At 49.4% G+C, this 24,881-nt stretch overlaps 1 protein-coding gene and 1 non-coding gene across 3 annotated transcripts in view; one reads left to right on the top strand and one right to left on the bottom strand.

Annotated features, from left to right (window-relative positions):
* AK8 (adenylate kinase 8) overlaps positions 1-24,881 on the bottom strand; it is a 128,553-nt gene that overhangs the window by 70,069 nt on the left and 33,603 nt on the right. For both annotated transcript variants that reach the window (XM_060013269.1, XM_060013270.1), the window contains 5 exons: positions 16,633-16,714; positions 16,059-16,130; positions 15,364-15,564; positions 11,796-11,927; positions 4,642-4,731 (listed from right to left, as the gene is read on the bottom strand). In XM_060013269.1, coding sequence (XP_059869252.1) covers positions 4,642-4,731; positions 11,796-11,927; positions 15,364-15,564; positions 16,059-16,130; positions 16,633-16,714 — 577 coding nt within the window. The remainder of the gene's footprint in view (positions 1-4,641; positions 4,732-11,795; positions 11,928-15,363; positions 15,565-16,058; positions 16,131-16,632; positions 16,715-24,881) is intronic.
* On the top strand, positions 23,391-23,463 carry TRNAG-GCC (transfer RNA glycine (anticodon GCC)). The gene has a single exon. It is a non-coding gene; the product is annotated as a tRNA-Gly (tRNA).

The following is a 24,881-nucleotide window of genomic DNA, read 5'->3' as shown; positions in this document are numbered from 1 at the left end:
AGGCCCAGAAGAGTTTTTACATGTTCTGCACCCACGTAAAAGCGACGGGAGCTCCCGGGCCGTCAAGCCTGCATGACATGCGGCCTGGCCCTGCGGGTCATGGGCGGGCCCCGCTCCGTGGCTGCCGGGGAGGTGGCCACGCTGGGAGCGCCGCATGGAGCGCAGCTCAAGTCGGAACGAGTTTAGGAGGTCAGACCTACATATCTCAAAATCCGGAGCTCGGAATAAGCATCTCCCCACAGCATCCAGAGAGGCCGCCAAAAGCCCAGGATCAAGAGACTTAGGACGAGCTAAGCCGGGGCCCTGGAGTCCTTTGCCCAGTACATGTGGAAAGACGGGAAAGCAACAGTTATTAATTTGCTGCTGATTTGAAAGGAGGAGGTGTTGGCAGCACCTGTGAGGACAAAAAAGAACGTAACTGAGCCTGCAGAGGTCACGGCTGGGACATCACATCATGAGGCCCCGCCCGGGGGAAAGAAGAGGAAGTGGCTCCCTGGGGGGAAGATGGCATCTGGATCTCTTCTCGGAGCTGCTGGTGGCGGCAGGGACCTTGAGGGTGGCCGGGATGCAGTGATAACCCTGCTGCCCGTCGCTAGGGCTTGCAGCTCCGAGGCACGTGGAGAGAGAGAGATGGGCAGCGGGTGAGGCCGAGTCAGCCAGCAGCCAGGAGCTGGGGCAGAGTCCCCAGTGGAGGAAGTCCAGCCCCTGGAAAGGCACTGCCTGACTTCAACGGGGGGGGGGATGAGGGGGGCGGCTTCTACACTAGGTTGGCTGCAGGGCAGGATGTTCCGGCAGTGACATCCGCCAGCTCCGAGGTGCTGGGGCTCTGCCCCCGGGGGATGAGGCCGCTGTGTCCTTATAAGAATCTCTGCCCCTTTAGATGAGCTCCCTGAACCTTGTAGGATTTCTGGAACCTTCTGGATTTCACATGCAAACCACTGGCAGGGGCTTCCCAGGAATGCTGCTGACACCCAGCAGAGATGTCCGACACACGCCCAGGGTTCTGAGAAGGGAAATCTGCATCGCCTCGATGGTCCCACAAGGCGGAGAGGCAGCCGTGTCTCCTCCTCCCAGAAAATTCCGTCAACGGGCTGAAAGCGTTCGGGGCCACGCCTCGCTGCTCATGAGGATTCGGGAGGAACCTTCTGATCCAGGGCAGTGCTGGGAGGATGTGCTGCCTCCACCCCGCCTCACTCTTGCCTGGAAAGGAGAACCACTCATCCGACGGGCCTTGTCCCTCCAGCTGGCAGGCCCTTCGCCCCTGGTGTAGAGGGATTCCCTTCCCACTTAAGCCTCTACTCAGGGCTCTTCCTGGGGAGCCTGGGCTGTTCTCCCCATCCTCACTGTCGGGGTGTGGCCGTTTATTGTAAGGTGTCACCCTTGCATCCAAACTGGCTTGTCCCCAGGCCTGGATTTGGGGGGCGGGGTTCATGTTAGGAAGCCCAGCTGTGCCCTCAGATCCCGGCCACATTCTCCATCCGATGCTCCCAGCAGACCCTGGGTCTGTCTCCTACTGGGTTCAGAACTCAGGTGTGATGTGGTTGATTCCCACCCCCAGATCTGCACCTGCACCTGAGACCCCAATGCCAGATGCCAGCGATGCTGGCTTCCAGAAGCTGTCAGCCGCTGTCATGAGAGGTGGCCACGCAGAGCTTCCGGGTTCAGTCTGACCTCGTTTTCAGAGCCGACTTCAGTGGAGAATCATTTAAATTTTGGTCCTGTTTCCGCTGGTGGTGATGCGGGCGGCCAGACCCGGGTGGTTCCCGAGCTCGTCCTACCAGCCGAGCACTTTGGTTCTCCCGGCAGCGTTTCCACAGCCCACTAATGAGCCCCTGTTAGTGGTGATGAATGTAAATGCATTCTTTGTTATCCCTGTGAGATCGGGATTAGTGAAATGACAGAATTTATTGCTTCTGTTAGGAAGATATGATATTGGTGGTTGTTGTGTCTTTCATTCTGTAGGAAGTGCAAAAGTATAGAGCTACATTGTCTAAGTAAAGAGAAGGTCGCAGAGGGAAAAATTTAGCGCAAAGCGTTGAAGATCGAAGCTACCAGGGTCTCGCTCACTTTATAGGAAATTGGGAATTTTGCACCGTCTCCTAGGTATACACCAAAAAAAAGAGAAAAAAACAAAACAAACCCCCTAAACATCTCTGCCTCTTGCCCACCAGTGAAAAGGCTCCTTGGGTTTATTTTCAGGGGCCAGAGAGAGAGAGAGATTGGAAGATGCTGTACTACTGACTTTGAAGACGGAGAAAGGGGCCTCTAGCAGCTGGAAAAAGCAAAGGAAACAGATTCTCCCCAAGGGATTCCTCAGGAAGGAGTGCAGTCCTGCCAACACGTGAGTTTAGGACTCCTGACCTCCAGGACTGTAAGATAGTAAATCTGTGTTGTTTTAAACCACTAAGTTTGTTTCAGCCACGATAGAAAACAAATAACCTGGCAATACCCAGAGATGGCAAAGCCGTGGAGGACTCGAGCGTTCCGGGCACGGCTGGGAGGGGGACACCTTACTTCAGTGTCACGAGTCATACCCGCTTATGGGTCCCAGGCATCAGTTCATCCTAAGATGCTTAGGGGTGTCTGCAAACCCGTGCCGGTACAAGAGGATGCTTCATAGTATTGTTGAAGGAGTGCAGATTTGGAAACCACCTGAATATTCACTTTCCGTAACTTTTTATGTTGAAAAAAAATTCAAAAGTACGGGAAAGTTGCAAGAAGAGTCAAGGAATTTCTGCCTCCCCTTGTCAGAGATTTACCCACTGTCAACAGGGCCTCATCTGCTTGGTCATCGTCTCTCTTCCTGAACCACAAAATGCTTTCTCGTGGAGAATTAAACATTACCCTCCAGTCTGTGCAATGGACTACTACGCAGCAACGTTTACAATGACATAAATCTATTAACTTGTTATCCTATTCACTCATTTATGCAACAAATGTTCTGTGGGGTGCTCATCACCTCCCCACCCCCCTGCCCCAGTAAAGGGGAAGCTGGCCTCGCTGGAGGGCAAGTGTGCTTGAGGGGGTGCCAGGCCCCCGTCCCTGCTTGCTGCTCCCACCCCTGGGTGCACACACCCCAGCCTGTCCTCACGGCAACCCTGCAACCCGGGGTTTCTGTCTCCATCTCGCCACTGGGAGGCCTGGGCTACGTGGCCGGGGTGGAGGGCAGCGGGATCTGAACCGGACAGGGAAGCACCAGAGCTGGCACTGGTTTTCACTGGCGCCCAGGGCTCCTGTTCACACATCATCCTCTTCACCACCCCAGTGACTCAGGAGTGAACAGACTCGCCTGCCGAGATCATCATGTCTCACCACGCAGATCCCTGTGCCTGAGGGATCCCATGCTGCCTCACCTGAACTTCACCCTGGAGACTAGAACACCTCAAGGAAGGCCTTGGGAGGGCCAGGGCGGGACATCCTTCCTGGGGGGCTCTTTGGGCTGAGGTCAGGAGCAAGCGGCCTGTCCCACGCCTCCCAGTCACAGCTTACTCCATCCGGAAAACGGTAGGAGAAGGGGAGGGCATCCTCACAACACGCGCACTGCCCATCACAACGGCCCCTCCTCTCTGGGTCGGTTTTCTTCACAGCAAGTACCTGTCCATATCAGACGTGATAACGAGCCTGTACTGATTGCACAGAGGAGCTACAGCCCTTTACATAAGAGTGGAAGAGATGGGTGTGGGAAACGCACTGCCCGGGGATGAGCCCAGACGTGAACTGGCTCTGAGGCCCTCAGTACCTCGGTCCCTTCTCTGTGGCTCCTTTGTGGACTCAGGAGACTGGAGAGAGTGGTCTCAGTGGTGCCCTTCCTGGGGGTCAGATCTGGGGGATGCTTTCAGAGCATAGGTCACAGAGGGGTCTGGAAAGATGATCTGGTCCAGCCTCCCCTGAGGACCAATGGCTGGTCAGTCCTCCCTATCTGCAAAGCTCTCTGAACCTTCTAGCTTCTGACTGCTGATTAAATTGGAATCTTGCCCGATGGTATTTTTCTGTACACCAATTAATGAGGTGGGCGGTACTATGGCCTCTCCCGGCTCCCAGGTTTTTTTTTGTTTTGTTTTATAAATTTATTTTATTTATTTATTTTTGGCTGCGTTGGGTCTTCATTGCTGCATGCGGACTTTCTCTAGTGGCGGCAGCTGGGGGCTACTCTTTGTTGTGGAGCACGGGCTCTAGGCACGCGGGCTCAGTAGTTGTGGCTCGCGGGCTCTAGAGCGCAGGCTCAGTAGTTGTGGCGCACAGGCTTAGTCGCTCCGTGGTATGTGGGATCTTCCCGGACCAGGGCTCGAACCCGTGTCCCCTTAGTTGGCAGGTGGATTCTTAACCACTGTGCCACCAGGGAAGTCCCCCCTGCTCCCAGTTTTAAGCGTTATCAGTTATGGAAAGCAAGCATTCTTGAGAAACAGGAACATTCCACACCACCAGTGAAATGCATCATGTCCACAGACCCCTCCCCCTCACTTGGAAGCCAAAGGGACCAACCAGGGAACAAAACCAGAGCCTTTGCCTGCCGGAAAGCCCAATTTCCATTCCCTGGTTCTTTTCCCCAGTTTGGGCCCCCGCGTGCCCAGAAAGCCTCACACAGAGGGCTCTCTCTTCAGAGCCTAGAAGGTCGTGGCAGTCATGGCAAGTGTGGCCTACCTGCGGTCTCCTTTTCGAAAAAGGGCTGGATCATCTCGCCGTACTTGGACTTGTCTGCCATGGCCTCTTTGAGCAGTTGCCCACAGCAGACTAGAGGAGAGAGGAACAGAAAGACGTCCGTTAAATTTTAAATAGAAGGAAGAATGAGAAAAAAAAGAACCCCTCCCAGTGCTGCCTGCTGCGGGGGGGAAAAAAAAAGGTCACTGAAAAAAAATATAAAAGTGTTTTTCTGAGTGTGGGTGTGTGTCCAAGTGAAAGTAAGTATCAAAAAGGAATAAAAAAGAAGCCAAGGAGGAAGATGCGGAATGAAAAAGAATGCATTTGGCAAAGAACATATTAAAAATGGACGGTGTGGAGAAGACATAACAAGGAATGTCACCACCAGAGAAGGCCCCGCAGGGCCTCGGTGACACCCAGGATTGCTGGCCCCAGCCCCGGAGGGTGTTGAGAGTGAACGTTCTGGCGGAGAACCGCGTGGACCTGCGTGACATCCATGTTCACGCTGTTATCACGCAGGGGAGGGTGGGGACGCTTCTTGTTTCCATAGCCCCCTGGGATGACGGCTCCACAGACATCATCAGCTTCTATCACAAAGGGACACACAGGTGCCTTCCTGTCACAAGCACCACTGTGTCTCTAGACCCCAGCCGGGGCCAACACACAGGGCGTGTCAGTTAACTAGTGTGGAAGGAATTAACACAGCTGCCCTCTCCTTGGCTATGAAAACCGTAACAGCCAAAGCCAGAAGGGCCCAGCCATGTTTTCATGAGTTGGTAATTGCACAGGCTTACTTTTCTTAACTTTAAAGCTAAGGACTTTACTTCCTGCCTTAAAGAAACCGAAACCAATCCTAAAATTAACTGCATAAAGGGAATGTTTAAGACAATGACCACCACCAAAGACGTATTCTTCCGTAATGACATGTTAATTCACTGTGTGATGGCGGTGATCGTATCCAGAGTGGCTGGCAGCTTCGCTCACTAAGGGAAATGTAAGGACTAATAAAGGCTGTCAGCTACTGAGACCTCTAGTTACGCCAAGCACTATGCTGGGCTTGCTTTGTATTGTCCAGTCCTCACAACAAACTGTTGCTTTGTAGATAAGGAAACTGAGAACTGAAGATGCTGTACATACTGTTCTAGGTCACAGAGCCAGTAAGTGGCGGAGCTGGGATTCACACCCAGGTGCGTGTGACATCAAACCTAGGCTTAGCTTCCAGTTCAGGACAGGAGGGAGGTGCAGGTATCATATTCACCTTCTGTCATACAAAGCCATAAAACTTAACAAAATATAAGAGGCAACTCTTTTCAGGCACTGGACAAGACAGGCACGGGCTGTGATCCTTGAGAGACGGGATACACACAAAGTGAGACCCTCACTCGCCCTGGATTTCGACCTGTGGGCACTGTCCAAACCATGGCTCCGGAGGAGTGGAACCCAAACACAGCAGCAGGAAACAAGGATTGGAATTTGGGGCCCTGAGGCAGCTGGACCATGTGGGACAGACTAATGGAGGGGGGGGTGGGGCAGGAGGGGTTCCGGAATCTGCCTGAGGGCTTACTTGAGTCACTAGTCAATGCAAAGCTGCACGTGTGCAGGGGAGACGCCACAGGGCCTGGGAGACAAAAGCTATGGGGAAGCTGGGCACTGAGTGGCATCTGCCAGCCAGAGTGAGAGATCTCGCTCAACACCCCAGACAGGCAGCTGAGACTCCAGGAAGGCCACGCTTCAGGTGTAGGGATACACGAGCCCTAGGGGAATCCCACCCTAATCCCATAGTAACAAAGACTAAAAATAAGCCTCAGTGGGGTCAGGTTGGTCCTCCAGTTACTTAACCGCCTGTTAGAACTCAATTCTTTTTCATGCAATATTCTCAAAGCAGGATCACACAGTCCAGACTCTCAGGAATGTGAGAACCACAATGTCCAGCATATAATAAAAAACTACTGGAGAGGAAAATACCACCAGGAAAGTGTGACCCCTACAAGGAGAGAAAACAGGCCATAGAATCAGATCCAGAGATCACACAGATATCAGAATCTGCACATAAGAACTAGAAAATGTCTATTATGAAAATGTTTAAACTTTAAAAGATGATTAAAATGAACGAAAAGATGGGGAATCTCAGCAGAGAAATGGAAACTATAAAAAAGAACCAGATGGAATTTCCAGAATATCTTAAATGGAAAACATCACTGGATGGGCTGCCATCAGTGAATCTGAAGACATGGAAAGAGGTACTAGAAAGCATTCAAACTGAAGCAAAGAGAAGGTGGGGAGGGGACCGGAAATAAAGAAAAGGAATAAAACCTCAGGGAGTTGGAGGATAATAGCAAACAGTTTGACAAACATGTACCTGGAGTTCCAGAAAGCGGGGGGGGGGGGGGGGGGGGGGGGGGGAGGGGGAGAGAGAGAGAGAATATCTGAGAAAATAATGGGAGGAGAATTTCAAAATTTGAGAAAAAATATCAACCCACAGATCCAAGATTCTGATGCCCAAGCAAAACAAACACAAAGTAAATCACACTTTGGTACATCATCGTTAAATTTCTGAAAACTAAACAGAAAATATTAGAAGCAGTTATGGGTGGGAGTAAGATACTTTATATATAGGAGAAAAAAATAAAAATAATCTCTGAGTTCTCATCAGAAGCAATGCAACGGAATGCATCAATGCAACAACGAAATGACATCTTGAAAGTGTTAAGGTTGGGGGGGACCCTGTCAACACAGATTTCTATAAGCAGCAAAAACATCCTTCAATAAGGAAGGTGAAATAAAGACATTTTCAGACAGATGAAAGCTGAATTTCACCAGCAGACTTGCACTACAAGAAATGTTAAAGGAAGTTCTTTAGGTTGAAAGAAAATGATATCAGATGGATCTTAGATCTAAACAAAGGAGTGAAAAGTGTTGATATTGAGTATATATAAAAGCTCTTTCCCCCCATATGTTGACTTAAAAAAATGACTGTTTAAAGCAAAAATAATTACAATGTACTATAGGGTTCATAACATATGTAGAAATGAAATGTATGACTACAGTTACACAAAGAACTAGAGCAAGGTGAAGGGAAATACACTGCTGTCAGGTTCTTGTGTTATACATGAAGAGGTATAATATTAATTCAAGATAGACTGTGATAAGTAATGGATAACAGTTAACCCCTAGAGCAACCACAAAGAAAATAAAGCAAAGAGATACAGCCAAAAAAGGCAACAGAGGAAATAAAATGGATTACTGAAAAAATACTTGATCAATCCAAAAGTTGGCAGGAAAGGAGGAACAAAGAACAGATAACACAAGTAGAAGATAAAAAACCCAGAATGGTAGACTTGAAACCAACCATATAAAAAATTACTTTAAATGGAAATGGACTAAACAATTAAAAGGCAGAAAACGTCAGGCTGAATTTTTTTTTAAAGCAATTATATGTTGTATTCAAGACACATATGTAGAATATAAGACACATAGTTAAAAAAAAAAAGAATAGAGTATATACTTATCAGACAAAGTAGACTTTGAGAATTTACTGGAGAGGTAGAGGAGCATTTCCTAATGATAAAAGGATGATTTCATCAGGAAGAGATAACGATCCTTAGTGTATACCCACTTAACATAGCGAAGCAAAGACTGGCAGAGAAATAGAGAAATCCACAGGTAAAGAGTTGGAGATTTTAACGCACCTCTCTCAGTTACTGAAATAACAAGTAGAGAGAAATCATTAAGGACGCAGAAGAAGTGAACAACACCATCAAACATCTTATCCTCATTGACATTCTTAGAGCACAATAGTCAACAAAAGCAGAATACATATTCTCTTCAAGTGCACATGGAATTCACCAATCGAGAGCATATGCTCGTCCATAAAAAGTATCAATACATTTCAAAGGACTGAAATCATATAGGGTATGTTCTTCGACCAAAATAGAATTAAAGAAACAAAGAAAAAAAAATCTGGAAAATTTCCAAATATTGGGGAAGTAAGCAATACACTTCTAAATAATACATGGGTCAAAAAAGAAACCACAAAGGAGATTAGAAAATATTCTGAACTGAAGGATAAGACACAACACATTAAAATTTGGGGAGAGGCAGCTAAAGAAGTGTTTGGAGAAAAGTGCGTAACGGTAATGTTTATATTAGGAAAGAATGGTTTAAAACTCCTGTCTATAGCCACCTCATTCTGCAAGATCCTATGAAGACAGTACTGTTAACGGTCTGCTCTTCCTAGAGGTTCCAAGTGCTAAGGCTTTAGACATACATGACCTGGGACAGTGTTGGGAGGAGCCCCGCCCCACCTCATTCCTTCCCCCAGCAGGGCCCACCTCCATCCTGAAGGGCCTCTCTTCTTCTTTCTACATGTTCCCTATCTGTGTACCAAATAACATGCACTGCATATAGCAAGCACTCAGTGAGTAAAATTAATAGTATTTTAATAAAATGCTCCATGGTTGTTCCTTGTCAGAAAATTCATGCTCGGTGCAGGGAAAAAAAAAGTCAGAATCGTGTAATACGTGATTCTACAGAGATAACCAGTTTGGTCCTTCAGCTGTTTTCTTGAACATAGATTAACACATTTTTTTGAACAAAAATGAGATCATTCGGGCTTCCCTGATGGCACAGTGGATTACAATCTGCCTGCCAATGCAGGGGACACGGGTTCGATCCCTGGTCTGGGAAGATCCCACGGGCCGTGCAGCAACTAAGCCCATGCGCCACAACCACTGAGCCTGCGCTCTAGAGCCCGCGAGCCACAGCTTCTGAGCCCGTGAGCCACAACTACTGAAGCCCGCGCGCCTAGAGCCCGTGCTCCGCAGCAAGAGAAGCCACCGCAATGAGAAGCCCGCTCACTGCAACAAAGAGTAGCCCCCGTTCGCCGCAACTAGAGAAAGCCCGTGTGCAGCAACGAAGACCCAACGCAGCCAAAAATAAATTACAAAAAAAAAAAAGAGACCATTCCCTGAACACTGTTGAGGGACTTGCTTTCCACCCCGCCCCGACATAACAATACCTCACAGACATCGAGTCACTTTGCAGGTTTCTTTTTAATAGCCGCCCAGAGCTTACTTTAACTAATCCCCTCGCGAACAGAGTTTGGGGTTGCCTTTATTTTTCATTCTGCATCCTTCACATCTCTTGCTGAATACTGTGGGGAGTGTTTCAGCAGAATAAAGTCCTGGGCGTGAAATCACTGGACCAAAGGGTTTGCACAGTTAGCCTGGAAATCAGTAGTGGCCTTTATCTTTCAAAAGGTTGTACCTGTTTATATACTCGCCGATTATAGACAGGAGCCTTTCAATAAACCTTGTTGGAGTGAATGCTGGTTATTTGTCTGGAGATGTATTCCCACGACCAAGAGGTTCATAAATGTGGAGATAAGAGCCAAGGCAGGGGATGGCCAGGGGGGCCGGGCTGCAGCGGGGCTGGGCGGGCAGCTCCTGGAGCTCTGGGTGCAGACAGGCCTCTGCAGAGAGACCCCAAAGGACAGCTCAGTGCTTGCCTCTGCAGACCACAGGTCCCCTAAACAGGTTTACGGAAATCTCATGATGTCTTGTATTTCTCAAGAACACCTTTGAGAAATGTCAACTTTCTGAGCCAGTCTCCAATTGCTCAGTTATTGAAAAGAGGCCCCAAATGGCTCTTCTGCTGCAAAAGCAAAAATGATGGTGAGCTTTTCTATTTTCATTTTTGGAAAAATCTGGGCAGGTAATTTCATTTCTTTATGATTGGTGTGCTGAAAACAATTTAAACTTAAAAATACTTTTCTTGAATGGGAGTGTCTGCATAAACAAACTTCGGCACAGTGATAATTATTTAAATTAAGCTGTGCACTATATTAAGGTATCACTGTTGTGTTTTTCAGACCCTGCCTCTGCCATTAAGGCTCTTCTCACTGTAACTCTTCATATGTCTTCACGTAACAATAAGTGCAGGCACGTAAATAAATGTGGGTGTGGCCACAAGCAGACTGTGGCCCATTCTTTACAAAGTCATCCCTAACCACAGCTGGAATTTTATTCTTATAATACTCTTAAGAGGAAAACTCCGAAGGAGAAGGAATTATTTGAATAATTCCATTAAAAAAAAACCGTTGATACAAGCAAAGCATTTTTTATCATAAAGTAGCCAGGTGAGTTTTCCATACTAATTAAATCAGAATACTACTATTTAGCATTTTTACTAAAATACTAATACAACTATTAGTGGTTTTTTTCCATACTAGTCAGAATAATTGCTCAGTTCTCCACCTTCAATCTATGGGTATGATATTTGTCATTGATTCCTGGCTGGGAATCTCAGTGGCTTTGGAATCTTAAGCTGGAGGAGACCTAATTGAAAAGGATTTTTATTCGAAACTTGATCTTTCTGGGGTGGCATGTATATATTTGTGCATGTCAGTATACATGTATATCTGTATGGTGTATATATATCATTTGCGGGCATATACATGCATATTTCTGTATTTGGGGGTGCAGGTCTCATGTCTCCTGCTTAAATAGAGGTTATTGAGGCTTCTGGAGCACCGAAGTGGGAGGGGGTCAGTGCCCTTAACTCCCTCCAGTGCTGTGTGTCTGCTATAGCCTCCCTTCCAGCCCTTTATCCTCCTGAAACCACGCTGGCATCCAAGACCATCTGGGACCACCCCAGGAAAGACCTGGAGGACTAATTTCAATATTTTCTCTCTTCCTGGTAAAATATTTATTGAAACTGTGCTGAACTAGAAGTCTTCCTCCGGTTCAGAAACTGTTTGCCTGTAAACACACTGACCTGGGTTTGGGGAACCAAACAAGACCGGAGAAAATAAATGAACAGCAGGTCCACATTATGCAAGAACTCCGGCTTCTGGGGAGACTGCAGGGGCAGAGCACAGAAAAACCACTGCGCCAAAGGACGTAAAAAATGATGACCAGAAAACGTTCCAGCTCTTTGGGCTGCGGGCGTGTTTTTATTGGTTAATGTTTTTATGGCCATATTCTTTGGGAGGCAAAAACCTTATCCCTGCAAAGATGGATTAAATGAAAATTGTTCGCAGCAGAGAGCAAGAAAGAGAAGTGATGCCGACCTCCTCGCCGCTCCCGTAACACGGGGAGGTCTGGGAGGGCAGGAAGCAGGGGAGGCTCTAGAAGCCGGGTGGCCGCCGGGGCACTCACCGTTGACGAGGCCATATTTCTGGGCCAGGAGGGCGGCCTGCCGACTTTTCCCGCTGCCCACGGGCCCGCACAGCAGCACCCTCGGGGTGAACGGGGCGTTAGATCGATGGATGGTTTGGACATAGGTCAGAGCTGGAACGAGAGGATGTGAGGATAATAAACCAGGGTCCTAAAGAAAGGGAACCAGCTTACGACACCTCTGCCTGGGCTCTTTTAACGGCAGTAATTATTTCTCTTTTACAGCTCCGTGGAAACCCTCTGTGAATCTGCCGGGTAACCACAGGGTGAAGCTGCGGGGAAGGAATTACCCTTCAGGCCGGGGCACCAAGGCGGGAGGGGACAAGGAGAGGCACAGAAGCCACCCTCCGAGCAGAGCACTGCCCTGGATCCCTCTGACACAGCACAGGGGCTGTGCTGCCCTCCTGGTCAAAGGACGGCTGGCCGCGTGGTTGGGGGCTGGTCCCAGGACACAGAACACACACTGAATACTGGGTTAGGGTGTTTCCAAATTGAATCCGGGCTGAGCCTCACCCTGAAGCCCCGGGACCAGGCCGACCTCCTAGAGTCAGACACGGGCTTTGATAAACACGACAGGCCACGCGGGGGCCTCGTACTCGGGGACTTCTAAAGGCCTTCGGAATTGGTGGAGAATAATTTGCAGCCGCGCTCCAGTGACACCAACTTTATTGCAAGTCTCCAAAGAGGCAGTGAACAAATGGGTCCCGGGAGTGGGCAGATGTCGCCCTGGCCCAGGGTGCCCCTGGCAGCTGAGGAACAAAGAAGTAGGGAGACAGGGCTGAGGCGCGTGCACCGTGGGGGGCACTGGATGCCCAAAGCGACTGAACATCAAACCAGGTCACCTCCCTTGAGAGTGGAGGGCAGAGGAGGGGGCACGGGTGGGCTGAGGAGGCTGCTGAAGGGCAGCCACTCGGCACCTGGGTGAGGGGAGCGGCCCGCCCGCTGAGGCAGAGGGCGGGGGTACCTCCTCCTCAGTCCCCCTTGCATCCAAAGGGGGTCTCCCTCCCCGGCCCCGCCTCCTGCCCGGGTCCCCGGACCATCCTGCGCAGGTGCCGGGCTGCCTGAAGTCAGCATGTTGGCCCCTCGCCCAGGATGGAATCCATCCGAAGACAGGAAGGTGTCCCCAGGCACCACCTCGAAATCCGCGACAGGTGTGCAGGGTCTTCCAACCTTGTGCTTGACGTCGGGGCACCTCCCCGGCCTCTGCCCACCAGTGCTGTCACGCTCCCTAGCTGTGACAGCCACAAACGTCTCCAGACATTGCCACGTGTCCCGCTGTGGCTAGAGGGCAACATTGAGAACCAATGACGTATATTCACTGGGCAAATTCTGAACGCTCAAATCTTTGTAGGATGTTTTCATTGGAAGGGACATGAGAGATGCTACGATTCCCCTCTGCTTTAGAACTAAAGGTGCAAGTAAGTTACCTGTCTTCAAGGTCAAGATGATAACCAGCATCTTCACGGCAGGGATGCATCTGCTGCTAAGCTAAACTCTACCGGCCTTACCTTATCTGATCCGTGCACGGTCCCACGAGGGATGTGCTTTCCTTGTCCCGGTTTTACAGACAGTTGGCAGGGCTGGGGCAGCTCTCCCAAGCCCACTGCCACGGGTAACACTTTCCATCAGCGAGACGAACCCGGAGGAAGAGATAAAGATAAAGACAGCAAGGCTGTCTTTATCCTCAGACCTTCCAGGATCCAGCCCGTCTGAAGAGCACGAATACTACAGGCAAAGCAGCCTGCTTACAAATGATGCTTAATTTACAGTAAATAACCAAGTTAATTAGAAGTAATGATCCCCCAGACAGTCTCAACAGCTAATTATTCTTTTGAAAAATATGTGGTTGCTGGATGCATAGCAGAGATATTAAAAAAAACAACACAGAGAGGATTTTGCATTCCAATGTTCAATTTCTCTCTCTGCATTATTAATTAATAATAATTAATATTCAGACACTCACATTTTTATTTACAATTTCAGGCATGAATTCTTTATGAACGATCGTATGAACTTTTAAATTTAATTAAGTAGTTTGGAAGTAATTAATGTGTAAATTCAGAATCATGGCATAAGATAAATGTTGTGGTTGTTTATCTTCGGAGTGCAATGTTTGCTACTAAAGACTCTTCCGAGATGCGAAATCGCTGGAAATTTATAAGGCATCCATAAGCCTGGCATTTTTCAAAGTAGCATCACTCTCCAGACATGCCCCCTCGTATACCGACCCCCTTCGGAGAGCGGGGCTGAGCCGGCTCTGGCTCTCGCTCTCGGTAAAGCAAAGCCGCTCAGACAACAAGGCCACCAGCAGGTGGGGGCCGGTGGGAGGGCCGCTCCGGGGAGCTCAGGACAACCTCCCCACCAAAAGTAAACGTCTCTTGAAGAGATTTGAGAGAATATACCAAAAAAGGGCATCGTAAACCATCAAGTGTCTTAAAGTCCCTGCGGAGCTATTTTCATTGTGTCAGGCACCGGCATCGCACAGAAGGGGATAACTGCTTGTGGAGACAACTGAAGCTCGGCAAGACTTTTAAAAAATGAGGGAATTCCCTGGCGGTCCAGCGGTTAGGACTCCGCGCTTTCACTGCCAAGGGCCCGGGTTCGATCCCTGGTGGGGGAACTAAGACCCCCAGAAGCCACACAGCGTGGCCAAAAATAAAATGAAATCAATAAAAGAAAATAATAAATTAAAAAAAATAAAAATGATAAATGCAGCTGCTTTGGGGGAGAACTCTTCTAACTTTCCTTGTCTTTCGGGACTGGATGTTGAATCCTGATGATAGCAACGTCCGATGTTTACTGAGCCGTTCTCTGCACCAGCTACTGGGCTCAGGGCTGCAGATACCTGCGTTGCAGGATCTCACAGAGCCCTCACCTAAGTCCGTGAGGAAGGAAGGATTTCTGTTCCCATTTTGGGGATGACAAAACTGAGGCTCAGAGGGGTTAAGAGAGTTGCCGCAGACTGCAGAGCTGACGTGTGGTGGGGCTGAGGTCACCTGGCTCCAAAGCCTCGGGACTCAATGGTCACACCCCTGACCCCCAAACAGGCCTCTTTCAGCCCATTTCTGAACATCTGTTACTGTTCCCAACGGCAGGGCCGTGGCCGGCATACAACTGCCTATCCCTGCCCTCAGTGGGCTCAGGACACCTGAGTTGTGTTGTGGTTTTTTGGGTTTTGTGGCGCTGGTGGGTTTGGTTTGTACGTTTGTTTGTTTGAATATTTATAAATTTTCTCTTCCTCTTCCTTCATCCTCAGGGCAAGACTTCTTGCTGCATGTCCCTCCCACCCCGGCCCTCACCTCTCCTTGCCCCCGCCCCCCCGTCACTGTCAAGTCCGCTGACCATGCGGGCTATAGAATATTAGCCCAGGGTCTCAGAGGACAACGCTCCCAGGGACCCCAGACTTGTTTCTGGGCAGGGACCTTGGGCCTTCCGTGACTTGACTCCCGGGCTCCCAGGCACACCCCGGACACTGGACACCGGACACTGGCATCACTGCCAGAAGAAGTGACACCAGGATGAGAGGGGCCGAGGGTCCACCTGGATTTACCCTGGTAGAAGACGTCCACGCACGGCTGGTCGGCAGTGATGACTTTCACGATTTTGGGGTACGAGGGGAGGATCCTGACGATGTTCCTGTGATACTCCAGCAGCCTCCGCGCCGTCTCCCCTTCCGAGATGCCTGCTGGCACTATCAGTCGGTTCTGGATTTCGGACTCGGGGGGCCAGTCGAAGGTGGTGTGATAAATCTCTACCAGAGAGAGGGACACGTTTAGAGTTGCCCGCCCGACCTGGGGGCAGAGCCTGCGGGTCCCAGGGGCGCTCGTCCGCCCACCCCGGCAGCACCGTGCTCGGCTTTGGCTCCGGGCCCGCCCCCCCGTCGCTATTAACGACAACAAAGTGGCGATGATGCTCAGCGCGAGGGGAAGGGTGGCCGTGACTTTCGGAGCGCTTCCTCTGTGCCAGGCTCCCACCCCCAGGCTCTCATGTCATCCTCACAGTGAGCAGATCACAAGGCAGGGCTCAGCGTTTCCATCCTCAAGTCCAGGTGAGAAAACTGAGCCTCAGAGACACTGGGCGACTTGTCCCATGTCACACAGCTAGAAAGGGGCAGGGACCACAAACCCGGGTCTGTCTGCTGCCCAAGCCTGAGAGTAAGTGCTCAGTGAGGGGTGGGCAGGGCTGTTACTAGGATTCCCTGTGAGACCCCACGGGGTGGTTGGGGGAAGGTGGAGACAGCCGTACCTCCTGTCTGAGGGTCGATTCTCTTCCCCAAATTTCTCTCAATCAGGACCGTGTCTGGAGCGCTCAGCACGACTGGGTAGAGAAGGAAAGAAGCAAAACCAGGCGTGGTGGGCAGCCGACCTGCTGCTGTAAAAGGCATTAGAGCAACCACCATCTCCCATCCCCAGCAATGCCTTAAAAGAGAGGTCAGAACACAAACACGTAATCTCAGGACAGAGGAAGCCCACGCCTGAACACTTCGCCCGAGGACAGGCTTCAGTGACATATTTGTGCAGGACGCTTCTGCCACATTTGGGGATTATTTCCTAAAGAGAGTTTCTCAGATGTGAGATTCCTGAAACAAGGAATCACCAGGGTCAGAGTAAAACCTCACGTTTCTCAGAACAAGCCCCGAATGCATTTAGCTCCGTGGAAAATTCGACTGTGCTGTCCTCCTTTTTCCTGTTGGCCCATCAAACCCCCTTCGTGGGTGGTGCCTGGGCACCGGGGAGCCGCTGACGCAGAGTGGAGCGCTCACTCGCGGGGGCTGCAGGTCTGGGGGGAGGGTTCTCCAGGCGCGGGTGGGGCTACTCACTGACATGTCTGGGGGAGACGCCAAGGGTCTGGATCAACAGGGCCTGCTCCCGAGTTTCAGGGATGCCATCCAGAATCCAGCCCTAGGCAAAGAATGTGGAAAGGTGCTCACCTATGTTTACTTTTCCAGATGTTTTTGGAACTATTATAAAAGGAACATCATACCTTTGTAGAAAGACTGGAACTTTTAAGGTCAGAGAAAATAAACGTTCCTGACAGCCGCCTCACCTCACTTAACAACTCCTCTCATAATATCACATCCCCTTCTGAATCTTACGTTTAAAATGATAGTCACACCATACGTATTTTCTGTCCTGATTTCTTCCATCCCGCGTTATAACCACCACTGTATTTTTCCTGTCGGCCCACCTCCTCGCTGGCCATATAACATTCCACCGAGTGAGCTGCCTCACGCGCTGAGCCGCGCCCCACGACCAAACGCTTCACCTGCGGCGCGTTCGCACCGTTACCAATAACACCGTAAGAACATCTCTGTGCTACAGCTCTTTCCACATTTCGGATTATTTCCTAAAGGGAGTTTCTCAGATGTGAGAGAAAAGGAACCACCAAGGGCAAAACAAAAACCCACTTTTCTTAAGAACAAGTCCCGAACACAGCATTAAGGGGCCCGAGTTCAAGTTTCTGTTCCTAAGTGAACTCGTTATACGGCTGAAATCCCTCAGGCGTCTTCTTGGATCGGCTGGGGAGCTGGTATAGAAGATTTATTTTCATTAACCCTTTAAGTCCAATTGTGAGAGTCACATATGATTGTTGTACACTCTGTGGGAACACTAAAGAGCTGAAATAATAATGCTAGTCACTGGTAACACCACCGACCCAAACTAGCCACTGTTAACACTAAGGTGTATCTCCTTCCGGGCTTCACATAGAGATATCTATTCTCCTGGCTGGCGGGGGGGGGGGGGGGGGGGGCAGGGGGGGGGTGGTGGAGTAAAGTCACACTGCACATACTACTTTGTAGTCTGTTCTTTTCACATAGTGAGAACGTTTCATGCATATTTCCCATGTCACAGAATGCTCCTCTCCTGGGAGTTTCTGTAGCTGCCAGGCATTGCATGAATTGACCTGCCAAATGCTAACGTACTGCTGCTCATTTAGTTTCATTCCATTATTAAAAAAAACAAAAACTATTATTTAGGGACTTCCCTGGTGGTCCAGGGGTTAAGACTCTGTGCTTCCACTGCAGGGGGTGCGGGATCGATCCCTGGTGGGAGAACTAAGATCCTACCTGCTGCGCAGCCTGCGGCCGAAAAACAAACAAACAAAAACTATCGTTTAAAAAGTGCTATAAGTACATCTTGAGGTACACAGAATATCCTCATGATAAAGTTCGGAAAGTTGATACCTTCTTTTATAACTTTTGACACCTTTTGCCTCATCACAGTTTCAAAATTGCCCACCAGTTTCTGAATCCAATGGCAGATCACCTGCTTCCCTGCATCTTTGTCAATGTCAGGCTTTATCCTGGGGGAAAATCTGTCCAGCAAACTAGAGTACACGGTAGCTGCTTTAATTTACATCTCTCTGATCACTAAGGAGGCTCAACGTTTTTTCCATATGTGTATTGGCTATTTGAATTTTTTTCTTTTCCAAAATGTCCATTCATGCCGTCTATTCACTCTGCCCTTGGGGTTTGGTCCTCATTTGTTTACAGGAGCTCTTTACATATTAAGAATATTAACGCGTTTTGGCAACTGCTACCACAGACTCTGAGAAAAATGATGTTGCCAACATTTTCCACAGTTTGTCTTTTGTGTATGGTGTTGTTTCTGTCACACAGGTTTTTGGCCAAATCAATCAGCGCTTTCCTCTTTGGATTCTGGTGTGTGGATGTATAAAAAGGCCCTTGCCACTGCCAAAGCTGATACGCGTTCACTTGCATTTAAGCTGAGTTCTCTTAACGGTTTACTCTTTACACTGAAATATTTAAAAGAGCCACATTTTATTTTGAAAATGATGTGAGCCTTGATCTCATCTGTTTCTTTGTGGATCTCCAACTGTCCCACGGTCATCTATGAAATAGCCTGTCCCCTCCCCTCTGAATGTCACCTTTTAGTCACAGCTACATGCTGATACGATGTTGGCTCTGACATCTTTCTGCCTGTAGACTCTTGCGCCATCCTCACACCATCTGAATTATCGCTGTTTTGTAGTTTATTGTTCTATCTAATAGGAGATGCTCCTCCTTCTTTTTATTTTTTCCAAAACTTTGTTCCTCCAAGTAGGCAGAAAACTATTTTGTCAAGTTCCAAAATATAAATTCTACAAGGTTGGGAATGACATTAAACGTATAGAGTAATTTATGGAGGATGGACATTTTTACAATATCAAGTCAACACATTACCTTCCTGGGAATCTCCTGGCTGTCCAGTGGTTAGGACTTGGCGCTCTCCCTGCCGGGGACCCGGGTTTGATCCCTGGTCTCAGAACTAAGATCCCACAAGCTGTGCGGCCAAAGAAGACCACAAAAAACCCCAAAAACCATGATCTTCCCATTTGCTTACGCTGTTTTCTTTTTAATGTACCTCAGTAATAGTCACATTCAACAATTTCTAAAGTCCTTTCAAATCCTATGAGCCTAGAGTTATACACACATACCCTAACGCCTTCAACCTGACGGTCAGATAAAGTAGATAAAGTGAGCTTTGGAAGAGTGAAATAAAGCCGCAAATTGTCTCAGGTCTCCATTCTTTTTTTTTTTTTTTTTTTTTTGGCTGCAGTAGAAAAGGATAGCTTTATTACTTTGCCAGGCAAAGGGGGACACAGCGGGCTCCTGCCTCGAAAAACTACGTGTCCCCCTCAGGTCTCCATTCTGCGGTGAGGCGGGGTCAGACAGCCCCAAGTAGAAGCCCAGGTTTCTGATGCGGGCTCCCAGAAGGGGCCCCCTGCTCTCAGTCATTAGAAGAACTTGCCTGCCGTAAGGTCAGAGGATGGACTGATAGGGTGAACTGAGACCCAAGGTCACCCATAACTCATAACACCTGATGTACAGAACACCGTGTGGTTGAGGGCAAGGAATGTCTTTCTTTTTTAAAAAAAATATGGGGGGAGAGCACATTTCTTCAATATTAAAATATTTAGGTTCCAACAGCCTCAACTGACAGTTAAAAAAAAAAAGCTAAACAAATTTACAGAGTAAAGAGTATTGGAAAAATCAGGCATGCTTTCATTAATTCCTTAAATTATGCAGGAGAACGCGCAGCCACGGAGCCCCTGGATTCTAGAACTAATGAAGCAAAACTGCAAAAAAAAATTTTTAACAGCCTTTTGCTCCCTCAAGTCCTTGTTATAGGCAGCCAAGCGCTGGCTGCAGCTCTTACAAAGAGCAGACACCTACAGATGTGCGCACCCCTCCAGGAATCAGGAAGCACAGGGTCTGAGAGCTCCCCCACTTACAGTTCTGGAAGCTGAACCCAAATGTTCTGAACTTTGGCTGCATTCAGACCCCTTTATTTTTTCCTTATTTGGAGGGGAGGGAGTCAGAGCCCCCTGACTGCTTCTTCTAGGACAAGGGCTGGTAATTCTGTTTCGAATCCCTTTTTGAAGCTGAAAGAAGGTTGGAACCCCGCCTTCACTCAGCACTGAGAAAGGCCTCCGCTTTTAATATTGCATTACTGAGCAATCATTATAATCTTGCCCATAAATTTGCAGCTGGTATCAGTATGTGGTCCAAAGCTTTTAGAAGTATTCAGGGGAACAGCTCTCGCCGACTGGAGAAAGCGGGCCTTCCAATTACACAGGAAAAGTGCAGCAAAATGAGGAACATCTCCCTAATTAACTGGCCTCATTGGTGCCTCATTCTGGTTTGGATGTGAAATTTAAGCAAGGAGAAGAGAAGGTGGGTGGGGCGTGCTCGAAGCGAATCCCAGGCCACCTGCTCTCTGGGTTACTCTTTCAGACTCAGGGAGACAGCACCATCACCCAGGTGCAAAGAAACGAGGGCCCTGGAGGACCTCTTAGGGCAGCAACCCCACCCCACCGGTGCAGCTGTGGAGACCCTTCACCCCCGCATCAGTCCGCTTGGGAAGGAAGGGCACAGTGACCACGGCCTCTGCGTCACGGAGTGTGGGTCCTGGAGCATCCTCAAGATGGGAGCCCCAGGCTTAGCGCCTGCCAAAGATCTTCCTTCCCAGAGCTCTTGACTTTATAGAGGTTACACGCAACTGCCCAGTGGCAAAATGGACCACACTTTCAAGGCGAAACAGCACTTCTGGTTGAGAGCAAGCTAATGGCTGCAAATTCTGGCAAAGCAAGGAGTCACCGATCAGTCAGTAGCATCCCATGCCGGGATGGGACGCTGGTGAGGTGCATCGCGAGGGTCGCGGTTCTGACTTCCAGGAACGGCTGGATGCGGAGAGAGCAGTCAGTCCCTAATTAGAATACATCATCCATCTTCCTGACACTTCAGTGAAATGTCTGTTCCACTCTGGAGCTGCAGCTTTGTTCAGAGCAGGTTAATTGATATTCTGATGCCTTCGCTCGCCGTACCCCTGTGGCTCGCTTCTGTTTTATCACACATCAAAAAGGCCGTATGCTCAGGGCACTCCCTGCACCGGCACAGAGCTGGAGGTCTGCACAGCTGCGAGGGGTACGGTATCACAGGAGGGACAAGCACCGAGCAGATGTCACAGATGAAAAAACGGGGAAGAAAAGCAGCCAGCCAGCCTAGGGAACGTGGCGAGGCCCGGCAGAGCGCTGCCGGATGCCGAGTGGGCGGCCCGCCCTGTGTGAACACTGGCCTCTTCTGCCCTTCTGACTGTTATTAAAGCGCAGTTAGCAACTTCACGCTGCAGGACTCTTGCCCTCTGGGCCCCCCGCCTGTTTGATGCGGTGCCCCTTGTCTCCTCCCCTCTCCTCAAAGACCAGAGCGGGGTGCTCCCCTGGGCGCTCCCTAGGACGCCCTGATCCAGCTTCCGGCTCCAACCGCAGCCTCTGGAGCCTCCATCCCAGGCGCTCCCCGGAGCCGAAGGCTGATTCCTCACCGTCCCAAGGAGGCCGACTGAGGCTGAAGGTTTGGACTCGATCAGACCCACTCAGCTCAGAGTGTGAACCGGGAGACACACCGCAAGAGGCATCATGGGCCGCCACCTCCCTCGCTTTTTTCTGATGAAACGTTATACGGTTTCCCAACATATAAAAGAGGAAAAACCGGGAGATTTTTATCAGCCAGAAAAGAAATGCATATTAAAAGATCAAGTTTGGGAAACGGATGTGTTTCAAGACAATCGGTGAGAACAATTTCGATGAGTACAAAAAAATGTTGACATCAAATTGCCCCAGTACTGGTTCCTTTGGTTTATACAGAAACATGACAGTCTTAGCCTGCCATGGCATCTTCGGATGCCTTCCACATGCAACTCATCTGAAAGGTGACTAGCGGGAAGTTTTACTTTCAAGTTTCATCTCAAACAATAGGCAGCAGCTGCCGGCATTCCTGACCACGTTCAAGCACGCGCTGCAGCAGGGTGAGACACTCCTGTAACTCGCCGGCACACGGGCTCTGCCGCCCCACCGAGGCTCGGCCTGGCCGTTTCCTGTGCGCAGCCCAAAAACGCACGTGCCCAGACAGGCTGAGACGGGCAGGAGAGATGTTTCTGAACAACTGACAGTGCCAAGTTCCACCCTTGCTAGCAAATCGGTGGACACAGGCCTGACGTTTTCCTATACAAAGGTGAATGTGGGAAAATCCGTACTCCTAAGTCTGCAGGTTAGAAGCCACTGATCTCCAGGGTGTTAAAATTCGGTAAAGCACAAACGTGAATGTCTAAGAGGCTTTTTATTCGTTCCAAATAGCTAAGAAAATGTTTTAAAGTCAAATTCATATAAAATGTCTGTGGGGCCACTCTGCAGAGGAAGATACAGTCAGAAAAACACACTGTTCCATCCCCAGCAGACCAGTCCCACCCCAGCTCCAAGGCTGGGCGATGCCGAGATGACCCACCGCAGAGATAACGTGCTTCACGGCATCACTGTCTCGTTCCCAGGTTCAGACACAGTGGCCTCTGGTTGAAAGCACAAGAAGTGGATCATCCAACAACGTCCAGCTAATGGGTCCATTCCTTTCAAACACTTCAGAGGATGTCTGTGGTGTGGACCCATCTCTTCAGAAAGACGATTAGTCTGTTAGGGTGTCAGTTTGTCATATGCTGGTGCAGAGCAGGGGCTTGGGAACCAGCCTGTGCCACTGCCAGCCGTGGGACTTTCAACCAGGGACTCAGTCCCTTGGGGCCTCGTTCTCCTTCTCTGCAAAACGGGGACACTAACAGCAATCTACCCCACAGCTGCTGGGACGATTAAATGAGGACCATAAACAAACAAACACATAAACAACAACAAAACAAGCACAGTGCCTGGCGATGGGGAAATGGCCCAGTCCATGTGAACTGGTTTTATCATTATTATACTTTTGAGCAAGGTGAACTCTGTTCTTTACCTCCTGTCAGGAAGGAACCCCACTTAAGACTGTAGAACTTAAGGGACTTCCCTGGCAGTCCAGTGGGTAAGACTTCACCTTCCAATGCAGGGGGTGCAGGTTCAATCCCCGGTCAGGGAGCTAAGATCCCACATGCCTCAGGGCCAAAAAACCAAAACATAAAGCAGAAGCAATATTGCAACAAATTCAATAAAGACTTTAAAAACGGTCCACATCCAAAAAAAAAATCTTAAAAAAAAAAAGACTGTAGAACTTAATATAAAGAATTAATATAAAGAATATAAAGAAAAGGCAATCTCAGGACTTCCCTGGTGGTCCAGTGGTTAAGACTCTGCACTGCCGATGCAGGGGGCACGGGTTCAATCCCTGGACGGGGAACTAAGATTCAACATGCTGCATGGTACGGCCAAAAAAAAAAAAAAAAAAAGGCAATCTCTTGGAAAGAGCAGTAACTGGCATCCCAGATGTGAACTGAGGAAAGCTTTCTAATCGACGAGGACTTGGGAAAAACACATTTCGGTAAAAGTGAGGGAGTCTAGCGAGTCGTGGGCCAGCGCACGCTCACTCCAGTGTGCTCAGCCGTTTTCCAGTGCCTGCCCAGGAGCCACCTGGGGCGCCAGCCTGGGTCCAGCAGACGGGAAACAACCACCATGCTTTTACAGTGGGGTGGGCATTTCCACAGGAAGACCTGGGGTGCATTCATTCATTCATTCACCCATCCATTTATCAACTCATTGCCGTATTTATCCACCACTGTGTGTGGTACACTGTTCTTTCATATTGAAAAGGTCAGAAGCCCTGGGTCTGGGGGCTTGTCCAATAGATAGCACCTGGGGGTGGTCAGTCACTGGTTCATGTAACTAACTACCCCCCCCCCCAAATCTGGCTGACCCAACTCTGTTACTTAGGACTCTTTCCTAATTGGCCATTTGACTTGTGCAAGGCACTGAACTTCATCTGTAAAACGAGAGGATTGGACCAGGCAACTTCTAGCAAAGACATTTATGGTCTAACAAAGACATTTTAAGAGTGAACAGCTACTCATAATTATGCAGGGAAAATAGGCATCAACCAGGACGAGGGACTGCCCTGCCTCTAAGGGTCTTTGCACATTAAAACATGATAATTTACTTGCAATCATGCAGCCTGATTCTCCTGTGAAATTCTGCCAGCTCTCGAAATCATGAAAAGAAGGGGGAAACCCCCGTAGGCAGTGGGGGCAGACCTTGGGGGCCGCTGACAAGTTACCTGGGTCTGATCAACACCTGTAATGACTCTTCTCCCAGGGAATTCCGAAGTACACGCTGAAGGTCAAGTGCTGGGTCTGAGCTGGGTGCACACGTCAGCCCAGAGCTCCTGGCCTCATTCTCAGAGGTTGCAGTGGCCCGAGTTCACTGACCCGATGGTTTCTCAGGCCTCATTCCTCTCTCTCCCTTCCAAATCCACTGATCCTGGCACGGCTCGCAGCCAAGCAGCCAGCCTGTAGCTTCACGCCTCCTCCTCAAGCTGGTGCCCTCTCCCCCTTTATCCTGGGGCCGCCACACCTGTCCATCTGGGCCCTGGTGCAGGGAAAGCACTGGCCATGGGCAGAGTTGTGGCTGGGTCCACAACTGGGCTCCAACCCTGGAGCCTTGTGACCATCGATTACCTAAGCCTTGAGTCTTAGCCTGTAAGGTGGGGGCAGTCAGACCCACCTAAGAGAAAATCCCTGTAATGATCGCACAAGATTATTGATGACACGTGTGAGGACAAAGCTCCTGACCCAAAGCAGGCACCTCACAGACACGGGTGCCTTT

The sequence above is a fragment of the Delphinus delphis genome, chromosome 6, assembly GCF_949987515.2.
Source record: "Delphinus delphis chromosome 6, mDelDel1.2, whole genome shotgun sequence".
Taxonomy (NCBI): Eukaryota; Metazoa; Chordata; class Mammalia; order Artiodactyla; family Delphinidae; genus Delphinus; species Delphinus delphis.
Note: the sequence above shows the minus strand (reverse complement) of the source record. Positions and strands in the feature narration are given on the sequence as shown.